This window comes from Cynocephalus volans, chromosome 3 (assembly GCF_027409185.1).
Source record: "Cynocephalus volans isolate mCynVol1 chromosome 3, mCynVol1.pri, whole genome shotgun sequence".
In the NCBI taxonomy this organism is placed as follows: domain Eukaryota; kingdom Metazoa; phylum Chordata; class Mammalia; order Dermoptera; family Cynocephalidae; genus Cynocephalus; species Cynocephalus volans.
The window spans coordinates 179,156,898-179,184,016 of record NC_084462.1 but is presented as its reverse complement, the minus strand read 5'-3'; the positions used below and the strand labels follow the sequence as shown (position 1 = coordinate 179,184,016).

General features: G+C 45.3%; 1 protein-coding gene across 9 annotated transcripts in view; it reads right to left on the bottom strand.

Annotated features, from left to right (window-relative positions):
- EML1 (EMAP like 1) overlaps positions 1–27,119 on the bottom strand; it is a 174,943-nt gene that overhangs the window by 116,204 nt on the left and 31,620 nt on the right. For 5 of the 9 annotated variants that reach the window (XM_063091534.1, XM_063091535.1, XM_063091537.1 and 2 more), the window contains exon 1: positions 11,081–11,147. The exons of the other annotated variants lie outside the window; for them this stretch is intronic. In XM_063091534.1, coding sequence (XP_062947604.1) covers positions 11,081–11,147 — 67 coding nt within the window. Of the gene's footprint in view, positions 1–11,080; positions 11,148–27,119 lie in introns of those variants that run through there. 9 annotated transcript variants of the gene reach the window in all.

Here is a 27,119-nt window from a genome sequence, read left to right as displayed (position 1 = left end):
CTCTGACAGCCTCGAATGTGCAGGTAATTATCCCGCTCTTGGCACCAGGCTTTGAACCTTTTAGTTAGATGTTGTTCAGTTGGGATTCTGTAACTTCATGAAAATATCGTTTTTAAAAAGAGTTCTGGGAGTGAAATAAGCCAGACACAAAAGGACAAATACTGTATGATGCCGCTTACACGTGGTCCCTAGAGCAGTCAAATTCACAGACAGAAAGTAGAGTGGCAGCTGCCAGGGGCTGCGAGCAGGGAGGAGCAGGGAGTTAGTGTTGATGGGGACAGAGTTTCAGTTTGGGATGATGAGATTTCTGTGGATAGACGGTGGTGATGGGAGCACAGCAACGTGAATGTACTGACCGCCCCTGAACTACTCTCTTAGAAATGGTTAACATGGCAAATCTTATGTTCTGTGATTTTACCACAACTAATTTTTTAAAGCATTCTGAGAAACGCAAGAGAATAAGTAAGTAGAGTAAGGCTGCTGAAGAAAAACGGAATGAACTAGAACCATTCACAGAAAGACTGAGCAGTTTCATTAGCACTAGGTCACAGCGGTGGGAGTGAGCTCCTAACAGAGAACGTGAAAACTTTCTAAGCAGGTAATCGCCGGACTAAAACTACCACTTAATATTTCCACTTTGAAGCGACTCACTCTTTTGTTCAACTAGCAGGTGCTGAGTTGAATGAGCGAGAGTGCTATCGCCTAGGAGCTCCTGGTCTGGACAGAAAGCCACGTCTTCAGTGCCCTGAGATGCACAGCACAAGGCTTTGGGGGCACCAGGTGAACTGTGCCTAAATTACAGTGGCCCTAGGGACAGTCTTCCATGGCGTGGGAGCAGCCTTCTCAAGGGCAAGGAGGTGGTTAAGTGAAGGAAGACTGGGCAGGGACACTGCAGGGAAGACAAGGGGCACCGTCTGTGAGCACGCACTTCAGACACCACCGCAAGTCTAGGGTGCTGGACCCAAGGGCGCCTGGAAGGAAAGGTTGCCTCTGGGTCAGGGACACAGGAGGCGGCGGTTCAGAAAGCATCGGCCCTGTGTCCTACAAGCTATGGAGGAACTTTTGGGGTACTTTGGGCAATTCGGAGATAAATGAGGATTCTGTTTTAAAAAGTGTTGAAGTGCTGTGATTTGAAGGAAAACAGAGACAATGAAACTTGCTCAGAGACCCCTCCAATACTCCAGGTGAAGGGCGTTCAGATCTGAACTAGGACTTGGTGTGTGGCCTCTCCTAGAGGCAAGGGTCTGACTAAAACCATTTCCTCAGCCCCTTTCATGTCCATAACCAGCCTCCTCTTCAGGTCCAGCATTCATTCATTGAACCTAACTAAGGACTCAGTATGCTGTGGACACCAGAGCCAGAATGCTTGGGTTCAAATCCCAGCTCTGAAATGTACTAGCCAGGGGAGCTTGAGGAAGTTCCTAAAACTGTGGGGCCTCCATTTCCTCACCAGTCAAAATGGAGACAATTATGGTAACCCCCTCAAAGGGGTGCTGTGAGGATTAAAAGAAAGAAGAGTACAGAGAAAGCACTCAGACCAACACCTGATGCTCACACATGCAGGGACGCACAGCACACACACATATGTGATGCCTGGCACTGGGGAGAGAAAGATGAATGACACAGGGCCCCTACCTTCAAAAAGCACAAGCTCTGGTCAGGAGATTACAACTCCGTGCCATGAGACATAATTAAGTACAAGATGCAATCTGAACACGTATTTTTATATAATTAAGTTATACCAATATGATAAAAGGCCATTTTCAAGAAAGGCAAAGAAATGACATGCCAAACCAGATTTTAGTCTTTGCGAGCAGTGGAGTGTGGGCAAACCTGCTTAATTACCTTCTAAAGGACTAATTTGGCGAAGTCATGCTAACAGATCATTATCTTTATTTTATCTCCATGTGATCCCTGGGGAGTAGTTGCCACAGTTTACACACAGGACGGGTAAGCATCCCAAGTGACTCAACACGGATGAAGAATCATCACTAAGTCCTGTTCCTAAGGATCTTTGACTGTTTGTGGTGCCTACAACTGGGGCTAAAACGTACAATAACGCTGTAACATAAGAGAGTCCTACCTCCATTCAACTGTTTCTCAATGGCAGCATATTTTTTCGAAGAATGGTAAAATTCTTGTTACATAACTTTTTGTGGGCCGGTTTAAGACAAATCCTTTTTATTGTTAAAAATGCTGGATTTGCCAAGATCTATTTCACGTTATCAATTGCTTTGGCTGAAAATAATTTGTTTTAAGCCTTTAACCCTGGTTTTAATGCTTTCTGTAAATGTTTTTTTTTAATTGATTCAGGTGAAGCAGTGTCCAGCCAGGGCCTTCTGTGATGACTGTGCCGATGAGTTTTGACTCTGTGTAGGGCCAGCCTCCTCACTGTCCTGGCTCATGTTCCTGGGTTTTACCAGCAAAGTTCCTTTGCCTAGAATGCCTTCTCTCTGAATGCCTAAATCTACCAGTCCTTTGATGAGGGGGAGAGTCGAATGTCACCTGTATGCATGTGTGTGTACATGTGGGTATGTGGTGTGTATGCACACATGTAGATATGCATGTTAGTACACACATGTGACATATAATAAATAAATATATACATGTTATTTCAAGCACACAGAAGAGTGGTGTGAGTGCTTTTCCTCTTCAGCCACTATTCAGTGTACACTGTTACACGTGAGGCACTGTGCCTGGTGTTTGTGCGCGTGAGGAAGCACCGCAAGATAAATAAGATGGGCCTGGAAACCCATCACATTCCTGGCACTGCCGAGCTGCAGGAGACATGAAGATGATCCTAGGGAAACTCTGCCAGAAGGAGCGTATAGTCTAATGAGAGATCTGAAAGTAAACCCCAATGACAGGCCTCTGGGATCATCATGATGACAGAGGTTTATACTAAATCCCATGTAGCCACCAAGGAAGGGCATCTCTTCCCACTGGGGAGAGGGGACGGTGATGGATGGGTAAGCCTGAAGGATCCTGACACTGGGAAGAGCCACACCCTGAAGGGCCTTGGGGCAACAGGGGGAGGGGAGGGGTGCTGAAGGTTTTTAAACAAGAGGCTGTTGTGACCGGGTTTGTCTTTCAGGAGGAGCAGTCTAAGTGTCTATTCCTCCTTAGGTGACATGCCCATGGATTCAATCAATTATTGTCTGTATACTGATGGCTCTCAGATTTTCTATCTCCAGCCCAGATGTCTCCCCGGGTTCCAGACCCTTCACCCCACAGCCTGCTCAGCACCTTGGCTTTTATGTCCTATAGGTCTCTCACACCCCACAAGCCCAAACTAGACCATTATCTACCCCAGTCCTTCCTGCGACCTCCTCCTATCTCTGTGCACAGCTGTCACTTAGCTACAGGAACCAGATGTACGGGTAGCATCCGATTCCACTCTCTCCCTGCTCCTCACACAACTCCAGCTGATGTTACCCCCTAAGTGCCTCCTGAACCTTGCTATCCCCCCTTAGCATAAGTTACCATCCCCTCTGCCCCGGGGTACTGCCACCGCCTCTTACTTCCACCCTCCCCTCCCCACTGTAGGGAGAGGGAGCTTTTAAATCAGAAATTCTGATCACTCCCTTGCCTCCAAATTCTCCCCTGTGTTCTCCCTGCTCCTAGGAATGATACCAAACTCCCTGATACAGCCACAAAGCCCCACACAATCCCCCACCCCGCCTCACTGCAAGCCACTCCTCTGCTTTTCCTTACACCACATGAGACCTCCTTTCAGTTCCCAAAAGGTTCTTTCCCACCTCAGGGCTTCCTAGACACTCCCCCGGGTCTGGACTGTTCTGTGTCCACCCTCACCCCACCCTGCTTGTGGAGTGGACTAGAAAAACGAGCTTGCGACACCTTCCTTAGGAGGCCTGCCCTGGCGCACACCCAGTCAAGGCCTGCAGCACCACTGTTCCTTAGACATCTTAGTACAACCTACCACTGTCATTATCAAATAACTGTGGAAATAACATTGGACGTCTAGGTCCCGAGGAACAAGGTAGGCTTCTTAAAGGCAAGAACCTCCTTGGAACCCGTAGAACAGTGTGATAATGAACACTGTGGGCAATCAAATATTTGTTTAATGCATATAGGAATGGATCGAAGGGGGCTACGACTGGAGGCAGAAAGACTAGTTTGAGGCTGCTGTTAAAAAAAAAACACAACAAAAACCCAGATGAGAACCAGAGAGGGTCCGAGCTAAAGCAGAAGGGATAGAGGATCAGATATTTGGGGAGCAGAATCCACTGGGCCATTGAGGTAGAAGGTGGGAGAAGAGTCCAAAATGATGGCTGGGAAAATCTCATGTTCCTAGGAAGACCGTGTTTGTACCACTTTTCATTGTCCCATGCACACTGCAGGTATTCACTGGATATTCACTCAATTTGCCAAACGGACTTCAAGGCCTCTCCATGAATACTTGCTTAACCATTCGTGTCCTCATTATCTTTAACCGTGTGCTGGCCATCATCCTAGAAAGGTTATTAGAATAACCTGCAGTCCAGGACAGCGGCAACTCGCCCACAGAGGGTGTGCAGAGCAAAGGACAGTGCCAGGCCTACACCGTGCTGTGACGGCTGCGCAGCTGTGCTGCTGGGGTAGTGATCAGGCCACCACCCCTCAGCGGGCCGGTGCCCTCTGGTTCTCCCTGCTCTGACAGCACAGCCAATGCAGGTGCAGAAGGCCTCCTAGGAGACTCGCCACTGTGGGCAGGCTCAGGGCTTGGAGTTCCTGCCCTTGGAGACCAGCCGAGCCTATAGGTCAAATGTGCCCCTACGCAGTGTGGGTAGATTATTAAAGACAGTTTAAATACTCCCCAGAAAGCTGGCAGAATAAATAAACAATTGCATTTTAAGACATAACTAAGTACTCTGCAAACGTGGTTTTCCACACCAACCATATTTTCCACTAAAGGTACAGCTTTAGAATAAACAAAATTGGAAGTGTGTCTACCTAACTCTTAATTCAAAAAATAAATACTTTAAAGAAAGGAAAACTCTTCTAAAGAGCTATTTATTTACAGTAAACCAAAGAGGAGGTGCACTTGGTCCGGCTGACACTGACAGACATCCCCAGTCCTAAATTTAATTTAATACACTAATTTATTAAAATAAATGGGCTGGCTGGTCCAAGCGCAGTGGTGTTTATGACTAATGGCTCCCAACCAGTTACAGATTTCTTTGTTACTTCTCCAATCCCACTGCTTCACTTGACTTGCCTTTTAAAAATGTTTTTAATAAATAAATGAAATTTTTAAAAAATGTGCTGCCTTCAGCAGAATATTAAATTTATGTGTCAAACATCTAGCAAGAAAAACACAACACTTGGGGGAGAGGGGTTGTACTGATAATAATTATATAGCATTTAGAGTTTATACCATACTTTTTTATTATTAATGTGTCTGGAGGCATTTAAAACATTTTGCTATACTAGAAACTATTAATTAGCTAGGATTTTAAAGATGAGGAATAATAACTTTTCCTGAAAGAGATTTTTGTAAGTAGTACAAAATACCACTGATTTTAAGTTCTGAAAGAGATTGCCTTTCCAGTGAGAGTAATGCTTTAATGTACAATTTTCAATGTTATCTGTGATTAAGGTTTTCATACTACTAGTTCTGCAGCACGAACAGCCTGTAACGCTAGAAACAAAGATGTTATTGCTCTTTTCTCATCCACCCTACACCCAACTAAAATGTTCATTTTTTAAGAAAACGTATGAAAAAGCTTACATTGTACATTGTCTCAGAAATTAGCAATAACCAATTAATGATTACTTTTTAAACACAGTTTGGTGAATTTGCCATCAAAATGCTTGGGTTTGTTTATAATGTCATAAACGCTTGTGGTTTGGCTATAAAATAAATTCCTTGCTGGTTGGAGCACCAAGTGTACCGATTAGAATTCTCGCTCAGCACGGCACGGGTCCTTGCTTTGCACTCTTCCGTGAACACACTTTCTTCTGATTTTGCTATCACAGAATGTCTAAGTCTGTACTCCGTCATCCCATGAGAATGCAAAAGAGGTTTGAAAATACTTCATACGGTTGAGTTCAGATAATCTCCTCACAGGAGTTCCTTGATCCTGTTTTAAATCCAACTATTTGCCAACTTGCAAAATGCCACCATAATCTTAGTTAAGAGAAAGTCATAGATGTCAGAAGATGTGTAAGATTCTTAAATAAATTATTATTCTTAACTCCCCAAATATAAATGCTTACAAATTAAAATCGTTTTCCTTTTCAAAAGTAGAAAAAATAACTGCAGTAGCTCAAAAGATTACTGTAGTGATATCAAAATGTGACCAAGCAGGTAGTGTGGACTTGACCTGCTGTGGTTACTAAGAAGAAGCACCTGCAGGCGAAGGCAGGCTAGATTGGGGAAGTGGTAGACATACTCGGTACAGACTTTAGAGGGAATGTGATCAGTTCTTTCACAACATCTTCCAAGGCAAGAAGGAAAAAATCCTGTTAGCCAGAATTCCAAGTCTTTAAAGTAATGATCAACCTCCATGTTATTATAAGGCTGAACTATTTTATATGAGTGCTGGGATTATTTATAGCATTAGAAAAGGGATAATTGTGTTGCAATCTGATAGGGCTCTGCCTGTTGGAGGAAACGCCCCCTCAGGAAAAAAAAAAGGTAATTAAAAGTAAGAAAAGAGAAGGACTTAGCCATAGTACATATAAAACAGACAAGAATTTTAGGTGAAGATCAGTAAGAGGTAATAATGGAATGAGACAAGCAGAGGAGCTAATATGATCTTACAACAAGAGAGGTGACATACTCTGCTCTATTTGTTTAAAAACCATGCCTGGGATACCACATTTGGTTGTATCAAATTTAAGAAGGGATAGGGACAAAAAGAAGCAGGTGTAGGTGAGGCAAACCAGGATGATGATTAAGGATCTAAAATTGTATCTTACAAGCAAAAGAAAAACAATGAAAAAAGAATAAGATGGTATTTTATGAGAAAAATTTTTAATGCTAACGTTTAGCTGGAAGATTTGAGAGTTAGTTATCGTGATTGTCTTCAAAAATGTGGTGACCTAGTATATGGAAAAAAATTAAATCTATTCTCTATGGACCCAAGGGGCAAAACCTGGGCCAAATTTTGGCTGCATACAGGAGCTGACAGTCTGAACAGTCCAAGGAAGGAATGGGTTGCACGGAGAGAGAGTGAGTTTCCAGTCTGTTGGAAGCACTCAAGCACAGGTTGAATAACCTTCCTGGCATCCCCACAAAGGGCAGAGATTTCAAGCCCTGGCACGGTGGGGGCAGGAGAGGATGGCCAGAGTGCTGCCCTCTCCCCACTTATCTGCTTTACATCTGTGTTCCTAGCTAAGCTTTACTCTGAGGACAGCTCAAAAGCTTCGGAAAAGTAAACCATAAGATGAAATTACCTGTTAGGTTCCTTCAAACACTGCGATTCTTATGACCTATGGCAACTGATCAAGGATGTGCACTGACTCCTGTTGGTGAGCTGTGATTGATGAAACTATCTAAAGGACTCACAGGAATGAAATAGCAACATTTTGTTCTTTACTCCCACTGCTTTCTCTCTTTTGTTCATTTCCTTAACTCCTTATTCTTTTATCAGCAAGGTGTAATAAAAAGAGCTTGATATTTACATTTCAAAAAATTCAGGTTGGTTCCTGAAACTGTTAAACCCAGAGTTAACATATGACCCAGCAATTCCAACCCTAGGTATCTAGACATAAAAACGTATGTCCACACAAAAATGTGTACATGCATGTTCATAGTAGCATTATTCACAATAGTGAAAAAGTGGAAAGAACCCAAATGGCCACCGACTGGTAAATGGATAAACAAACTAGTGTATATCCATACAATGGAATATTATTCGGCCATGGAAAAGAACAGCATGCTACAACATGGATGAGCCTTAAAACATATGCTAAATGAAAGAAGCTAGGAACAAAAGACCAAATATTGCACGATCACACTTATATGAAATATCCAGAACCTACCGAGACAGAAAGTAGATTAGTGGTTTCCAGGGGCTAGGGCAATGGGCAATGGGGACTGAGTGCTAGGAATCACTAGGGTTTCTTCTTCGGGTGATGAAAATGTCCTAAAATTAGATAGTGGTGATGCTTTTACAATTCTGTGAATATACTGAAAGCACTTAATGGTACACTTTAAAAGGGTGAATTTTTATGGTATGTGAATATCTCAATAAAACTATTTACATACATACACAAAAGATTCAGACTGGTTTCCAAGCCCTTACTAGTTGCATGGCCTTATAAAGTTACCAAATCTCTTTGAGCCTCAGTTTCCTCATACGTACAGAGAGGACGGTAATACTACCTACCTCAAAGGGAGGCATCAAAGAAAACACGGAGTAAAAGATGGTATTTCCCAAGTCATAAATTGGCTTATAAAGGACAGCTATTGTCTATTTTTTTCAAACTGTTCTAGCTTTCCTCGAAGCATTTAAATAAGTTCGTGCTCACTTTACAGATTTTAAATACTTTAAAGAAAAAAACAATGCACAGATTTTCTACTTACATGAGAAAGCCGGTTAGTAAAAGATGAGAATGTTTTCTGGCAGCTAGATACTGCCTAACCTTACAGCACCCAACACAAATTAAGCAGGAGAGATAACAAGAAAAAAGGTAAAAGGGGAGGATAGAAATTTCATTCATTAGAACAAAGTTTTCTCTTTCTCCCTTCACATTTATACATTATCTTCTATCTTTATCTCACCAGAAGGAACTTAACTATGAGTCATCCAAATAAGAAGTATGGATGTATTTCCTGAAGCTAATTTATAACTATAACTTTTTAGTTCCTGTCTCTATTAAAAGCATGGAGTGTACTCAACATAGGGAAATGTATGAGTTCATGCAGTACGCTGTTGTAGTCTTGCCATTGTAATGTAAATCTCTAATTGAAAAAGAAAAAAAAATTTCCAATGTAGCTAATGAAATATCCACATGTTTAATTAATTCAGTTCTTAGTGAAATGGTGTTTCTGTGATCATCCGCTTTAATTGAATCATCATAGTAATTAACTGAATAGTATTCATTTATATTTTCACTTAATAGAAGCCTCTTAAAAAGAATAATTTCACATTAAAACATCTGTTGCCTAAGACATCATCAGTTCACATTCTTTTCTGCCCTACAGGCTACTCTTGCTTTAAACTTTGCTCATAAGGTAAACAACAACAAAAAAATGATAAATACAAAGCTAACATCTTTTGAGAAAGCTTATGATTGTACTGTGTTTTAAAGCGATCTTATTGATTCTAATTAAAGACTTTTTTTTCTTTAATTTTACCTCTATAATATATAAGCTGATTTTCACTTTCTTCTAGACATCATTACTAGTAAAATACCATACTAATATCTCTACTCTGGCAATTAACAGGAAAAGGCAGAAAACCAAAATATTCATAGAGTGTAGATCGACTTCAAGACTGAACTGCTTTTTAGGAACAAAATGACCAGGCCCCCAAACAACTGCTCAAATAAAAATACATAGGCTCATTTTCATATCCTAAATCAAATTGTCAATGATATGCCCACATATTAATTTTTTAAAAGATTTTATGCCTGGAAGTTATTTAATATAACTTTCAGCCATATGCCCTTCTCAACTAACGTTGGGCGAATTCTACCATAAACATACAGAAGGTTGTATCTTCCTTTTAGATCAAAAATAATAATTCAAATGTGATTAATTATAAATCAATGAAGGAAATTATTCAAAATATTAATTGAGGAATCTATTCAACCTATTGGAGAGCAAAACGGTTCCCATGACTCTACACTATGAAGAAAGTATTCCACTGGCCAGCAGAGTACCAAATACATTCTACCTGCCTTCAACACTGTCTGAGGCTCAAACACAGGTGTTCTGCTCTTGGAATTGGTGTTCTGTTCTTAAATTTAGAGAGAATAAAAATTTCCTTTCATTCCACTGGAGAGGGCATCACTAAGTTAATGAAGGCCACAAGTGGTTCATATGAAAACTAGAAGCTGCAAAAACTATCAGAGTATATACTCTGCCATGAAGAAGATGACAAATTTCACCAGAGATGAAAACAGCACCATAGAGGATGAATCAACACACCACTCTTTATTGCCACAGTGACACCTCCTATTTGCAAACAGGTGTTGAATAACAGGAAAAGTTCCCCTAAATCACAATCACAACTGCAAAATACATTGCTCTAGTTGTCAAAGGGTGTAGAATTCAAAATTACTCCAAATGCACTAGAGCAAATTCTAGAAAATACACATTTTTTCCCCTTTAACAAACTTTTGGGGCCCTCTGATGAAGCAATAAATCCAACATGTGAAAAATGTACGGTTAACTTTTGTGCATGAATTATCACACATCATGTTCTGATAAAATATGCAATGTGCTGTGAAATCTTTTTCAACCTTACTAAAATCTTTCAAGCATGTTGGATTTTATATTTTTAAAAAGATGTCATACTGGTAGCTATTAGTGGTTCCTTCCTGTAAAAATGGAAGGAGAAAAAAAAAAAAAAGCATTTATTATCTCGTAAGCTAAATAAGACGTAACACTTTGAAGGCAGATCCACTTCGGCTTTCCACTTCAAAAGCCCTAGATTGCATTAAACCGATGAGAGCTTCCATTAAAGTGGAGCTCAGTGGATCCTGGGGTGCGTCTGCCACGACCACTGCGTGCATCCTCGCCAGGAGGGTTTTGTTACTGAGTGACTGGCTTTCCGAGTTCTCCCCCCAGTCATTTCCAGACAGATGTGAGTTTGGAAGCAAAAAGCAACACGTTCCCGGGCACGCGGAGGCACCGGGGCCTCGCAGGCTCCCGCGCCCCCCGCGCCCCCCGCCGGTGCGCTCGCGGGTCTGGGCCAGCGGGCTCCGCGCGCCCCTGGCCGGCAGCCGGAGCGGACGAGGCGCGGCCCCGCGGCCCAGCACAATGCGCCGGCGGCGGCGGGAAGCGCGGCCCCTCCGCAGCAACTTTGCGCGGCCTCGCCCGCCCGCCCGCCCGCGGCCGCCGGGCCTCGGTCCCCGGCCCGTCGCTCGGTGCCCGCCGCCGCCCTCCCCCGCGGCCGCCGCTCACCGTTGCAGAACTGGAGCAGCGAGGACGTGTCGTACAGGCTGCTGTAGCTCGAGAAGCCGTCCTCCATGCTGAGGCCGCCGGGCAGCGCCCGCCTCCCGGCCCGGCCGCGCCGCCGCCGCCGCCGCCGCCGCTCCCCCACACACTGAGCCCGAGCCGGAGCCGCGGCCGGCGCTGGCGCTGGCGCTGGAGCTGGGGCCGGCCCTGCTGTGGTGGCGGTGGCTGCCGGTTGCCATGGCAACCCCGGGCCCGCCGCCGCGCGAGCCCAGCGCCCGTTCTGCCCGCCAGGGGGCGGCCTCGGCGGCCGCGGGGACCCGGCCCGGGAGGGGGACGTGGCGGGGCGGGGTGACGGGGGACGACGGGGTGGCGGGGGCGACGCGGGGCGGGGTGGCGGGGGCCGGGCCTGGCCTCGGGCGTCCGCGCCGCGACCTTCCGGCGGCCTGTGCCCGGAGATGCTGCGGGGCGGCTCCCCCTCGGCCGGGCCCGGCCTCCTCGTGCGGCCCGCGGGGGCCCAGCGGCTGTGGGAGGCGGCGGGCGGCCCTCAGGAGGGCGCGGGCGGGGAGGACGCGGGGACAAAGGGCGAGGCCGGGAGGGAGCGGGCGCCGAAGCCCACCCTCCCGGTCGCGTTGTCCCCGCGCCTGCGGGCAGCTCCAGGACCAAACGTGGACAACTTGCCAGCCCGTGTCGGCGGCGTCGCCACCCCAGAGCAACTCCACGTTTGGCCACGGCCCCCCGGGCGCGCCCCTCTTTCCGCGCGGGCTTCCTGCAGCAGGGCCCCGCCTGCGGTGAGAACTAGCACCGGGCGGTAACCCGCTGGAACCTTTGCTCTCAGGAGAGGGTCACGTCCCAGCACCATGCTGGAAAGATACCCGCTGTGTCCCTCTTGCCCCCTGCGATCAGCCTCTGATTGTGGATCTGCCACGTTATGGGCTTGTCAACTTACTACAGGACCAAAGGACATCTGTATTTTTCTGTCTCAGAAAGAGACCACGAGTTAGGACAAAAATAACAGAGTAGGAGAAACACACGCATCCACGAGTTTGTAACTTCTCCAGCCCGTACATGGAAAAGCTGGGTTAGTGGCTGGAGTTTTACTGCCCAGGGCCTGAAGTAAATAAAGACGCTAGCAAGTCAGAAGTGAAGGAACAAGGGAGAACGCACGACCCGGACGCTCTACCCACGCGTGGCCTGCACGGCTTGTGGCCCAACAGTCCTAATGCAGTTACGTGTTAGAATCTGAACTTGTAGGTATTAACTTGTGTAGGCTGAAAACAGGTAGGGCAAATAAGAACTGAATAAAAAGTCAGAAAGCTCTTGGGTGTCACTGCTTCTTTTCTAGAGCACAGCTTAGACATCAGTAGGTGGCAGGGTCAGGGATGGGGCTCTGTCACCGTGTGTGTGGCACAGTTGCTTATGGGTTAGCGAGGGCTGGTGTTAGCTGCTGGGGGCAGAAGGGAGGAGTTTAAGACCTTATTCCCTGTCCTAGGGAGACCAAGTGCAGAAAACAAGAAGGACAATGAATGAGGGAAAATGCATTGAGTGGAGGCTGAAGGGGGGCTGGAGGGATGAGGGACGGTGGGAGGACAATGATAGAGATCGCGGAGGCGAGAAGGAGCAGGGCCTGCTGACGGGCCAGGAGGGCTGCTGTGACATGAACGGATGGCTCATATTGCAGACAAGCGGGAAGTAAGATTGGACTGACAGAAAGGGACCAGGTAAGAGAGGCCCTGAAAGCCAGCAGAGGAGCCTGAACCAGAGCCTGCAGGAGATGGAGGGTTTCAGGGCCTGTTGCTGGAGTGGCCCAGGGTGTCTGCAACGTTCCAGAAACGAGGTACTTGAGGGCCCGGACAGTCAGAGGGAACAAGGAGAAGAGGGACAGGCCAGAGGGAATTGCTATAGGACCCTACAGCTGGAGAGACGGGAAGGTCAAGCGAGGACAGCACAACCTCCAATTAGAAGTGCCCTGGAGCAATTGCAGTGAAAGAACTGGGATTGGGGAGTTGTCAGCAAAGAGGCCGTGAATGAATTCTCTGAGGAAGAGAATGGAAAGTCAGGCAGGAGCTGGGGCAGGGCCTTGGAAATTCCAAAGGAGCAGTCAGGGAGGCAGGAAAATCAGCAGAGGATGTTTTAAGCTAAGAGCACAGAAAACTTCAAGGAGGTGGTGTTTTCATGGGGTTCCCTGCAGAATGGGTCAAAGGAGAATGAGGCTGGGTAAAGGCCCTTCCATCTGATGGCAGAGGGCTCCCAAGTGACTTGGAGCATCTTGGTGAGGCAGTGGGGACGGAGGCCAGGTTGCTGGACATCAAAGGGAGAGCACATGACATGCATGTTCCAGAACTTTGGCAGGGAAGGGAAATATGGCCAAAGATAGTTGGCAGGAGAGTCGCCGCTGCCCAGTGCGGGTGGGTCCTCTACATCTCTAAGGCAAGAGGCAGGTGCTATAGAGAAGGGGCTTTTGAGGGGTGAGACTTAACACACAGGTGCATATTGGATCTCTGCCCTTCTCTGTTTTCTCATTTCCCATCTTTCCCGGCTTCTTTCCCAGTCTTCATGCTCTTTCTACTCCACTTTGCAGTTTTATACTTTAGGATACATTGGATTAGTTTGCATAAAAAGCTGAGGTGTGGCATTTTTTAACTCGGGAAGGAAGTGATAATCATGAATAAATGACTAGAAGCTGATTTTCTTTAAGAATATTAGTACTCCTGATTTTTTTAAGGTTAAAGTTATGATGTTTGGTGGCCACTACTACGGTTAGGGAATGAAGAAAATTCAGAAACGGGAGAAGAGAAATATGTTTAAAAATTCAGCTGTGAGATTGAGTTGAAGATATTCTTAGAAGATATTATTTCCACTAGAGCGAAATTACATATAAGACAATTAAGAACTCAGTCCACTTGCTTTTGAGATGATAAAGATCATTATTATACTCTTAATCTAGAGTATTAAATATCTATGTTTTTCCCACAGTGGTAAAATCTTACTCTAAAAAAAGCAAAATTTAGAATAATTATAAGGATATGCATGTTAAGTCAATTAGGTATAATCTACATGGCATTAAGAAAATATCTATGGAGAAAGTTGAAGAAAAATCTCTGGAAACCTTATTAATAGTGTGTGGTTTTGTGCCCAAACATTTTAACAGACTGTTATTCCACGTCATTTTGAGATAATTTATGGCCTGAGCCCAAAAAATGTTGTCATTGTAATAAATGATGTACACTCTCTAGGACAATATAACCACAGTGTTCAGCGGCATTAATAGCAGCATTTGAACAACGTATGAAAAAGAGAAAGGAAAATGGGAGCTCTGTAGCCTTTATCCATAGAGAAGCAATGAAAAAATAAAAAATAAAATATAATTAGCCAGAGACGTGAGGCCTTGCGCATCTACTTCATTTGACATTCCTCCAAAACTAGTTACGCAGCGCCAGGCACCATGCTTGGTGCTGGAAATACAGCTCTTAGAACACGGTGCTTTCCAACTGCAGGTGGCTGCAAAGTTAATTTTTATTTTTTTTATTTCTTGACCTTCTGTGTGTAAAGCTGCAAAGTTAATTTAAAGGTCACAATCACCACTTGAAAAATTAAATAGGAGCTGGCCAGTTAGATCAGTTGGTTAGAGCATGGTATGGATAACACCAAGGTCCAGGGTTTGATCCCTGTATTGGCCAGCCACCAAAAAATAAAAAGATGAAATAGAAAATTCCACCTCTGGGTATATAAGCATCCAAAAAGTTCATGGCAAGATTTGCTCTATCTTTTAATTCTGTTTTTCCACAAACTTTTTGAAGTACCTGCATATACTCAAATGAATTGAAAGCAGGGACTTACATATTACATTTGTACACCCATGTTCACAGCAGCAGTATTCACAAGAGTCAAAATGTGGGAACAACCTGAGACTCCACTGACGGATGAATGGATAAACAAAATGTGGTATATCTATGCAATGGAACATTATTCCATTTTAAAAAGGGAAGTTCTGACACATGGATGAACCTTGAGGACACTATGCTAAGTGAAATAAGCCAGTCCCCAAAGGACAAGCACTGTAGGATTCCACTTATATTGAGTTCCTAGCGTAGTCAAATTCATAGAAACAGAAGCAGGTGGAAGTTGCCAGGGGCTGGGGCGAGGGAGGAGCGAGGAGTTAGAGAGCCAGAGTTTCAGTTTGGGATGATAAAAACGTTCTGGAGATGGGTGGTGGCAAAGGTACCACAGCAATGTGAATGTGGTCAGGCCTCAGAGCTGTACACTTAAAAAGGGTAAAAATGGTAAATTTTAGGTTACAGATATTTTACCACAATTTTAAAAATGAAATGGAATAAAAAATATCAGAGTGCATTGAATCTAGTAAGCACAAGTATTTTTACTTGAAAGGTTGGGCTCCCCACCCCCACCCCCCGCACTGTGCTCAGCCAGTGAGCGCACCGGCCATCCCTATATAGGATCCGAACCCCCAGCGCCACACTCTCCCGAGTGCGCCACGGGGTTGGGCTGAAAGGTTGGTCTTTACTTGAAATGTACCCCTATGTGTGCTGTTGCGATGTAAAACATTCTCTCTCCCTTAGGTCACAGTCCTAGCCTAAGAAACATTTCGACATATAATAGTCATACAAATAAATGTATAGTTATGAATTATAAGTGCTCTGAAACAAAGATAGAAAACAGGATTTCAGATTATTCCAGAGGGTCTGAATTGGACTGAGGAAGAAAAGAGGGGACCAGAGCACCAGCGCGCAGAGAGCCACGGGAGGCCACTCCAGGCAAAGAGGCTCATCCCAGGGCTGAGGAGATACCGTGGCAGGAGATGGGGTGGCCTGGGCACTGCGGCCTTGGAGATCCTGTTAGGGGGTTCTGACTTAATTCTACGAGTGGACAGAAGTTGCCTTCTGTTAGTGTTATGAGTTGAATTCTGGCACCCACCCACCCCTGTTCATATGTTAAAGGCCTAACCCCCAGTACCTTGGAATGTGACTATATTCAGACTGGGTTTTAATGGAGGTGATCAAGTTACAATGAGGTCATAAGGGTGGGCCTTAATCCAGTATGATCGGTGTCCTTATAAGAATGGGAGAGTCAAGGAGGGAGTCTGGAACTCGTCCTTCGCTCCCAGCTCTCAGAAGGAACAACCCTGCCGATACCTCGACTTTGGACCTCCAGCCTCCAGAACTGGGAGACGATACATTTCTGTTGTTTAAGCCACCGAGTTTGTGGTAATTTGTTATGGGAGCCCTAGTAACTAATACACTTAGTACAGAATCTCAAAGTCAAGAATTAGTTATTCCACAGATTCAGTACTCCATTCATTAGTGATATTAAAATACAAAATACACCTTCTCATGAAAAAATCATCACTCTATAAAATGAGGGGTAATCCCAGATTCTCAGCATCAGTAAGGAATGTTCAACTCTGTGGTCTCCGACCAGCCTGTCCATGCAACTGTCCTTTCTACAACATCTCTGACAGATGGTCACCCAGCCCCTGTCAAAGTTGAAGAGCTCCAATTATTAAAAAGATGGTTGTTTATTTTTATCCCAAATCACCCTTGCCCAAGCATCCTTCATTGATCCTACTTTTGTCTGGTCAATCTAATCTCCCTGTGTCCTGGCTCAGGCTTCTGTCTGCTCTGACATGTTGCAATAATAGCTCATGTCCTGGTTTCCTCAGTTCTGCTTCCCTCCTCCAGGGTTAACTTGCTCAAGGAGGGGTTAACCGATGTCATTACATTCTCTGTCGTCTACCATATTAAGTGCAAACATCTTGGCATGGACTTTAAATCTGTGTTCCTGCAGCAAATGCCATCTTTGGCATTCAACACACCCCTGCCATACCACACTATCCACAACCCCCTACTTACGACTACCAGACATTCCATGCATGCGAGTATTTTGGACCTTGGCCGGTGCTGTTCCCCAGTCCTGAGCGTCTGCCTTCCCCACCCACCACCACTGAAGCTGCCTCATCAGCAAGGCCTTGGCAGGCCTCTGTGGTCATGAGCAAGTCTCCCTTACAAGTCCCTTCTGTCAACCTGTCTTGCCTTGTGGAACTTGTGTGTGTGTGTCTGTCTTTCCTGGGAGATTATAGGCCTCTGATGCCCATCATGCTTGACACATGTTGAACATAGCTGGCAGTGAGTAAACGCTAAATGAATGAATGAATGAACCTCTAGATGAGATTGGTTGACCATAACACACGATAGCCTTTCAAATGCTTGGAAGAGAGCTCTCATCTTCTCCAGGATAACAGTCTCCATTTCCTCCCTGCACATCATGTGACATAATTTCTAGACCCCCTCATCTGTTTAGATGCACATTCCACCCAACCAGATCCTTTTCTCTTGAATTCTGGTACCCCAAACTGCATTTGGTAACCTCAAAGGACTCTGACCTGGGTGGCATCTCTCTTTAACAACTTGGAAACTATGATTCTATGGATTCAGCTTAATTTTGTACCGATTTTTTTTTTTTTTTTTTTTTGAGCAACCAGGATGTTTACTGTTGGCTCATATTGAATTTCTGGTCAGTTATAAACCTATCGGTCTTTTTCAAATGAAAAAGGGTCTTCTCCATCCTGTTCTGAGCTAATTGTTGTTGTTATTTTTAAATCTAAAGACAGGATTTATCTCTACCCCTCTTAAATGTCATTTGATTGGTTTCCATCCATCATTTTAGCCAACCAAAATCTTTTAAACTTTTAAGTCTGCATCCAACACATCAGCATTATGACAGCAGGCAATGTACGGTAATAAACCCTTCGCTGTCCTCTTCATCCTTGTAATTGATCAACACATTAGCAGCACTGGAGGGGGCGGAGTCCTGTGTAGAGCACTAGAGACACCTCCCAGCCCATCTCTGTTGATCTGTCAATACTCTGGAAATGTTTGTCCAACTAAAATTGAAATTGTCCCAACTGCTTGTTCACCTGGCCTATCTTCCTCTGTACCATCCACAGGACTCTGTGGAGGAACTTCACCACGGCTTTGTAAATCCAGTCTGGTAACACCATGAAACAAGGAAGGAGGTTGGTTTGCCTTAGTAAACACCTTTTCCTTCCAAGTGTTTACAAACTAGCTCTTCAAAGATCTGTTAAATTTTTTTCTCAGAACCAATATTCACATTAAACATATCATCTGTATTTTCCAGAATCGAATTTTTTTCTGTTTTTTTGAAAAATTGTGACCTTTTTTCCCTTCCCAGTTTTCTGCAACTCCCATCTGGCAAAATTAGAGATCGATGTAGAGGCCTAGAGAATGTATTCACGGTAACTAAATAGTCTCTTGCCATCTCTCGCCTTTCTTGGGCTTTTGACAGTTCCTCCCGAGGGATTTTTTTTTTTTTTCTACCCCTTCCAGTTTTAAGATTATTCTCCTTATTAAAAAAGAAACCCGAAGAGCCAACTTCTAAATATGCAGACTGGCTTTCAGGGTCCTTCAGGGCTCCTATCCCCCAGCTTCTCCAGCTCCTGTGTCCTTTGCCCTCTTCAATCCACTCTCCTTCTCATTTCCCAAACACCCCACAATTGTCTGCCCCTGGGGCTTTGCTTGTGAGATTCCTGGTCACTTAATTGTGAGCTCCCTGGCCTTGCCCCTGGCTGGGAGCCTCATGTGTGGAAGCAGATCTATAACTGATACTATAAAGGAGAGACATTCTTAACCTGGTGAACCCAGCTCCTTGACTACCTATATCTCAGCTGGCCTGGAGGGGCCCAGGTGGGGGAGAGGCGCTGGCCAAGAAACAGCACCTCATGATAAAGACAGCCTAATCAAGGGCCTCTCCACCTTTATCATCCTTTTACAGAAATGTCAACACTGCAGAATCATGTACTTCAGAGCCTTCCATAGACAATTTGTTAATAGTCCAAATGGATATGACAACTCTTTATTATCTAGGAAACCCATGACTTTTTCCCCCAGTAGGCTATTCACTCAAAAGCATTCTTAATAATTTGTATCAATCAAAAGAATTTCCATATTTTGAAGTGTCTGAAGTGAAGTGGAAAATTAAAATAGTATTTGGTCGGTTTCCTCTTTTTAAAATGCCCTTGCATTTAGGAAACTCGATGTCATTGTCTCTAGATCATTCAATAATGCAGGTGCCACAGTAGACTGCAAATGAACTTTCGGTTGTAACATCTTCACCAACTGATGTCATTTTCAGGACTTTTTATTCGTTTGCTCCATGGAGTTGCCTGTAAGGTTTTGTGGCAGTTCTTGGCATACCACAGACTAACCACAGAGTAAATAAGGTAATTATTAGAGCAACCACTCAGCCCAGAGTGCCTGGGACAACCCGGGTTTATGCCTGTGTCCTAGGTGATCATCCTTAGTTCCCCTTTGATTCTCTATTCTGGTTTGGTTGGTAATTATATGTCTGATCATCCTTGCTAATATGAAAAGAGTTAAAATCCATCCATATTGTGCATTGAAAAAAATATTGAGACCCATACAGGGATATTTAAAATGCTATCATACACTGCCTCACAGCATCAAAGTTGCATGAAATAAAAAGTTTCCCTATATCTGTACTTTTATCAGGTAAGACAAGAGGCCCACGCCTGCAGTCTGCGTGGTCCTTCCCACCACCCGCTCCAGGGGCTTTTTCATTCTGGTGGTCTAGCTATACAACACTTACATGTAACTACCAAACGGTCCAGGAACTTTTGCTAAAATATTTGCCTATGGACCCCAGACTCCAGCTGTACCATTGATTCGGGCGAAGGTCGTCAGTGCTGTTTAGAAATCACCCCATAAGAAGCTGCTCGACCTTCCCTGGTCCCGTGTTCTTCATCACAGACGGTCGCTGGGTGCTGACTGCCAGTTGCCGACACTGACTGCCTACTTTGTGCTGAAAACAGGGGACACAAAGCGGGTAATGTGCCATGCCACCCCTGAGAGCCTTGCAACCTAGAGGGGAGCAAACAGGGCACACGGAACTCAGAGGAAGGACATGCCAGTCACTGTCCACACACTGGCTTCAGCCCATGCGACAAGCCTGCGGGGTGATAGAACTACCTCAGCTTTGCATATAAGGAAATTCCTTGTACCAGAAGGGCAGGTGCCTGGCCTGAGGTCACATGGCTGGTAAATGGTAGAACTGGGATTTAAATCCAATCCTGTCAGGCCCAAACCCTTGCTTTTCTACTCCGAACGGCTATCTCCTCAACTAAAGATGGGATAAGACAGCTGGGAAGGGGGTGTGGGTGGGGGTGGGGAGGAGACTCACCCAAGTATACAAAGTGACACTCTGGTTGGGGACAGGAAGGAATAACAGCACCTAAGATGGGGGTGGGGCTCGGACCTCATCCTGTGGGGTGCAGACCCTTGTCCAATGTGCCTTCCCCTCAGAGCATATTCAGAAAGCGTTTGTGGCGTGGGCTTAGGACAAATGAGGGCATGAGGATCAGTGAACACTCAGTGGCCGGGGCAGATGGGGAAGGAATCTGGGGATGGAGGGCAGGAGGCATAACTGCAGCCTTGACAATATGAGAAAGTAGATGAGCAGAGAGGAAGAGGGAACCGTCCAGGAAAGAGGCTAGAAACACATGCCAAGTGTGGCTGGGATCTGATGAGCCATCTAGCTCTGTTAAGGTCAGAGATGGGACAAAGAGGTCAGACCGGATGTGTCAGATGTCATTGCAAAGGGCCTGGTACCCCGCGCTAAGGGGCTGGGCTTGACCTATGGGCAATGGGGGCCCCCTGGAAGCTGCCCAATTAGGGGTGTAGGCTTCAGGTAGACTGACAGGAAGTGCACGTAACTAGACCAGGGGACAATGGAGTCATGGAGACCAACGGGTGGGACTAGTTCCAGGGGAGGTGGTGAGAGCCTGGCACGGCTGGCAGTGTCCTCCAGCTGGGGGTGGGGAGCCGGCCGGTCAGACCAGGCTGCTAAAGCTGCCGAAGCCAAGGCAGGATCTTGCTTCCAGAAGGAAAGAGTGGTGAGTGGTGTGGGGTGTCAGGAAGTGCAGGGAGAGGGCATGGCCTTGGCAGTGGGGATGCCCCTGGCAACGTGGCATCTCCACAGATGAGCGGGGGAGAGGCCTTAGGGCCAGAGGTGGCCGGGAGAGAACAGAGCTGGGAACCCCCTTCGGGGGGGTAGCCCAATCAGGGGGCTTTGTCAAGATGGGAAGAACCCTCCATTTGATGGGAGGAGAAAAGAGTCAGAAGAAAGGAAGCTGGAGAAAGGAGATGGGACTGGCTTCCAGAGGGTAGAGCTGAATCCAGCACACAGCGAAGGAATGTCACCGTTTAAGAAGAAGGGAGTTCTCTCATAACCACTATTATTAATGACAACAAATTAGAATCCGTTTATATACCATATGCTGAGATGAGGTCCTTAATTATATTGTTATGTGCACTCTTAATGGTGTCATTTAGTGATTAAAAACTAACTATATCCAATAAATGTGATAATAAAATGTTCAGCTATACATCATAGGGATTCTGCACTAATTAATTTCACAGACTTTTACCTTTCCTCCATTTGTAACGATATATTTGCTTCCTTTCACCTTCATCTGTAAGGGCACCAAGGAGAAACTCTTCTATATATTTAATATAGGAACGGCTATGTCACCTGCTAAGATTTTATTTTTGCTTACAAGACATTTTATTGCACCATTTTAGAGCAGCAGAAAAATGTTCTTAAAAGATAGCTGTAGTTTAGAAAAACCATCTGTTTTAGTTGGAAGAGTATAAACATACACTGTATCAGGAAAATGTGCTGTGAAAATGCTCTTTCTCCCAAATGCTACTTTTTTGTGCCACAATTATTAACATTCTTATAATGTCCTGGATGAATCTATAAAATGTTTTATTCAAAGTCCTTGTCCCTATCCTAATACTGCCATTATATAGGAAACAGAAGAGGCTAATAAGTCATATGCACGTACCAGGCATGCCTTTCAAATGGTCACAAAGTCTATATTAAGTAAAATGCACACTGCATTAGTGAAAATGTATTCTCCACACTGTGGCCAGGTTGATCTGCTAAAGTGCGGCTCTAATCTAATTACTCCCAGCTCAGAAGTGCCCAGGGGCTCCCCACTGCCTGCTGAATGAAAGCAAACCTGGCCTGTGAGCCTGCTGTAATGGGGCCAGGCCAACCTTCTCAGCGTGGGAGCTCTCATGTCTGTCCATACGTCAGCCTACTTGCCTGTGAAGTGGACCATTTGCTGCTCTCGGGATCCACCCCACTCTTTGCCATTTCACACCTGGACTTGCTCTGTTCCTTCCCATTGCTCGACATTTTCCCAGTCACCATCTCTCAAGATCAGATGCCTCCTCTAGGAGCCCACCCCTCCCTTCCTGCCAGACATCCTTCCTCCCTTCTCTGGACCCCTCAGCATCTAGGACCGTGACCTTGCCTAGTTTACCCACTGGGCTTTGCACTCCCTGAGAACAGAAATTGGATCCCTTCTGGATGCTCTGTAATTAGAAAACAGATTAGACTTGAAGACACAGCCTCATGCCTATTTCAGGGCTCCTGTAACTTTTCAAGAAGGCTGTGATGCTCTGCTCTGAGTAGTGGGCAGGATGCCAGCAAACTGCATTCCTAATTATATAACAGTATTCCAATGCATGTCAGTATGAAAAGAGGAACAAACTTTTTTCTTTTTTTTTTTTTTTAACCAGAAAAGCTCTTTATGATCACTGGACTAGTTTCCATTTTAAGCTAATTAGTAAATTGCATTTTTGGCTCTTTAACTGGATGGTTTAAATTTAGCACATCTTTTCCCTTAAAGTCAAGCTGTCGGTGGGATTTGCAATTAAAATTTCCACTCTCAACTTTCTTTCTCATTCAAGAGGATGCTGGCAAGGTACCCCCTCCTCCTTTTCTCCTCTCTCAGCTTCACCCCTACCCTGGGCTTTGTGTGGGTGCAGGAAGATGACTCCTGACTCCCTATGGTGACAGGGCTCCCAGGAGCATGGCTGACACCCTTGGATTGCCCTCACAAGCAGGCGGGGCATATACCTATGGCGCAAAGCACCACACGGCCATGCAGCCGAACACCTACCCTCAACCAGGCTCCAAAGGAGCTACTGAAAATACGCAAAAAACCTACAGGACCAGGGCAGCAGCAGGGGCCTGGAGGCTCCAGACGTACCAGGCACAAACCCCTTATGAGGAGGCTTGAGGGGTCCCAGAAGAGGATCCTGAGTGGCAGGAAAGAAGGGTGCACTTGAGAGGGGATTGGGGGTAGGGCAACATTACAGAAATACTGAGCATTACAGAAATATTTGAATCTTTTCACAATTACCCTGGACAAACCAGGGTGTTCCAGCTGACTCTGGGCCCTGCCAGGCCACTAAGATGCCTAAGAACCACATGGTGAGGCGCATGGACATGTGTTAGTGCAGAGGTCACTAGGCCACCCCCGTTGCTGTGACCAGAGACATTCTGAGAGCCAGGGAAAGTTCCCCCACCCCTAGAGTCCTGCCTGTCATCTTCAAGCCCTCTGCTCTTTGCTTGGAACTCTCAGCTTCCCTCCCTTTCATGCTGACTCCTCTCAAGCCCTGCAAATGGCTCTTCTCGGGCCCGGGCTCTTCCTGCCCACCCCCAGGGTGGCCCAGAGGCTCCCCCATGGCCCAGCACCCCGGCCCCTCCACAGGACAGACAGGGTGGGAGTGGGGGAAGATGCTCACCCAGCCTTCGTGAAGCAGAAGAAAGACACCAGGCCAGGCAGGTCTTCTGTGTGTGAGCCACCTGGCTGCCCCTCCTCCAAGTGGAGATGGGGAGGCAGAGGCCGGCTTTATGAGCACAGTGCCCGCATCCCACTTCTCTTGTGGCCAGTAAGCAGGATGGGCTGCTGATTTCCAAGAGAGAAGGAGGCATCCATTATGCAGGCACTAATGGTCTTGGGTCTCCAGAGCTGCTCCAGGGAGCAGGGCAGGGTCTGTGAGCTGGGGAGCAGAGCCCTCCCCAGCCTGGCTGCTTCCTCTTCCCATCCGAGCTCCTGTCCTCTGCCACAAGGTCTTGCATATCTGGGTGATGGCAAGTAGGGCAGATGGGGCTGCCTCCGGGGACGGGGACGGCTGCAGTTAGTGAAATGAATTCTGTGGCCTGGGAATTCTACAAGGCAGAGGCGGGATCTGGGAACAAGTGCCTGCATCTTTGTAGCCAGATGGAATTCTGGTTTGGAATTACCTGGGAGAAAACTGAAAAACCTTTTCTCTTTCCCAGCTGCCTGGTCCTAGGAAATGTCTACTCCTCTCTGGGCCTGACACAGGTGGACGCTGGGACCTCTCAGTGTCTTTCTAGCCCTGTCCTCCCATGGCCCTGGCTGGATGGGAGGCTCTCAAATGCCTGTCTATGGAATGGTGAGGAAAATGGGGATTGAGTTTGTCATGAACTAAAATGTATTTAATTTCAAGACTTTGCCTTTCTCTGAGATTGTTCATCTGACAGTTTTGGTGATAAAATAGCCTTTCTTTTATGAAATGATGGCTAGAGTAGATGGTCATTGTTTTTAAATGACTTTATTTAGCAAAATTAAAAGTTGGCTGCCCTGGGGGGTTGGGGAAGTGTGAAAGTCTGTGAATCATTGTTTAGCCTGGAGGCCTGAACCCTGACGGACTTTGGGCTTTGGTCACTGTGGGCCCCAGGGGAGTGTGGAGGGGAAGGGAACACAGTTGTGTCCCCATCTGTAGGGACAGCATGTGACCACTCTGCACCTAGTATGTTCATTTCACAAAGCTGTCTAAACCTTGGGCAGGGAAGGGAGAAACTCCTGCACTTCATTCATTCAAGGAGCTCTGACAGTCACAGCATCTGCTCCTCGTCTGTCAGGCATCAGACCATAGGTCAAACTGTGGGCTGTGACCCATTAATGGGTCATGAAATCAGTTTAGCAGGGACTGAGACCAGCATTTAAAAAATGAAATATTAAAGAACAGAGCAGAAAATATCAGAATGTATCATACATAGATGTGAAGTAACGTAGCTATTAATTCATTAACCTTTGGTTTCACATCTGGTATGGAGGAGTAAAGTCCTAAAAATCTCCTGCAGACAATACAAACTCTACCCAAAATAATAAAAACAATGTCCCGAAGGCCCTGGAGAGTTAGCAAGAGCAGGCAGGTTTTAGTGCAGTGCCCAAAACTAGAGGAATCAATCCACATGGGGCTAATTTCTTATTTTTGTGGCTTTGCCCTGGGGGCAGGCACATTTGTGGTGGTGGCACAAGGGGACTAAATTCCAGGAGAAGTCGTCGCACCTCTGGACAGAGGAAGCATGAGAAGAAGACTTGGATAACTTGATTTGCTGCAGAGTGGGGAATAACCCAAGAAAGGAGAGCATCAGAGAAGGGGAACTCCAAATTTTGTGTGAAAATTCCACCAACTCTCTGACTGACCTCCCAGCCACTAATATGGGGCATAGTAAAAGCAGTAGAACTGAGATCTGAGCTCCCACTCACCACAAGTGTCACAGAGTTTGAAGTTTGAGTTTAACCAAGTTCATTGCCTGCTGAAAATAAAACATCAGTACTCTTCAAAACAATATCACAGAATCCAGAGTCAACACAACAGAACATTCACAATGTCCAGGATATAATCCCAAATCACTCTCCATATAAAGAGCCAGGAAAATGCAACTCGTTCTCAAGAAAGAAGTCAGTCAACGCATACCAGCCCTAAGACAACCCAGACATTGGAATTATTAGACAAGAACTTTAAATCAGTTATTATTACAATACTCAATGAGGTAAAAAAAATATAATCTAATAAATAAAAAGGTAGGACATCTCAGCCAAAAAAATATATATATATAAATTAATCAATTTGCAGTGTTATTTATAATGGCCAAAAAGCGAAAACAATCCAAATGTCTGTCAACTGATGCATGGGTAAACAAATGTGGTACATTCATACAATGAAATATTATTCAGCCATAAAAAAGGAATGAAATACTGATGCAGGCTTCAATATGAATAAACCTTAAAAACATTATGTTGAGTGAAAGAAATCAGACAAAGAAAGACCACATATTGTATGATTACATTTATAGGATATGTCCAGAATAGGCAAATCCACAGAGACAAAAAGTATATTAATGGTTGTCTGGGACTGGGGTATGATTGCTAATTGGTATGGTGTTTCTTTTGAGGGCAATAAAATGTTTTGGAATTATATAGTAATGATGGTTGTACAACTTTGTGAATATACTAAAAACCACTTGCCTGGGGACCAGGGGCATCAAGCCAGAACCAGAACCCTGGCCCACAGCCAGGCACACTACCAGCACCTCGGGGCCCTGACTGGGGACCCAAGCCATTGAGCCAGGACCAGACCCCCTGCCCACAACCAGGCACATCACCAGCACCAAGGAGTATGCTGAAAACATCACCTCCATGTGGGTGGCCCACCATAGCCACCACAGTAAACACAGCTGCCACAAGAGTGGCTAGACATCACAACCACCATGCAGATAGTCTGCCAGCCACTGGAGTGCATTGACACAGGAGAGTCACCATCAGAGACCAAAGAAAAGAAGAGGATGTCTCTACAAAGCCCATTTCAGAGTGACAGAAGTAGCATCTGCTCTATGATAATATTGGGGGTCCTGAGCACACCTTTCAGCATTGGACAGATCATCTAGACAACAAATCAACAGGATAATCATTACTCTTTCAGAGGGAGAGAAGAAATCTAGGATTATCAGTGGTGGAAGGGGGAGGGAAAGGGGGATGGGGAGAGATTGGACAAGGGGCATAAAAAATAAGTACAATTTGTAGCAATATACATACTAGTAATATTGATTTGATCAACAGATGTCAACACTGAATCCCCAAAATATGTATAATTAATTGTGATTCAATAAATAAATAAACAAATAAAATAAAAACCACTGAGTTGTACACTTAAAAAATAAACTAAAAATGAATCAAATCAACATTTCAGAACTGAAAAATACAATATCTAAAATGAAAAAGATTCCCTGGATGAACTCAGTATCAAAATGGAAATGACAGGGAAAAAATCAGTAAAATTGAAGAGATATAAATAAAAACTTTCCAATCTGAAAAAGAGAGAGAGAA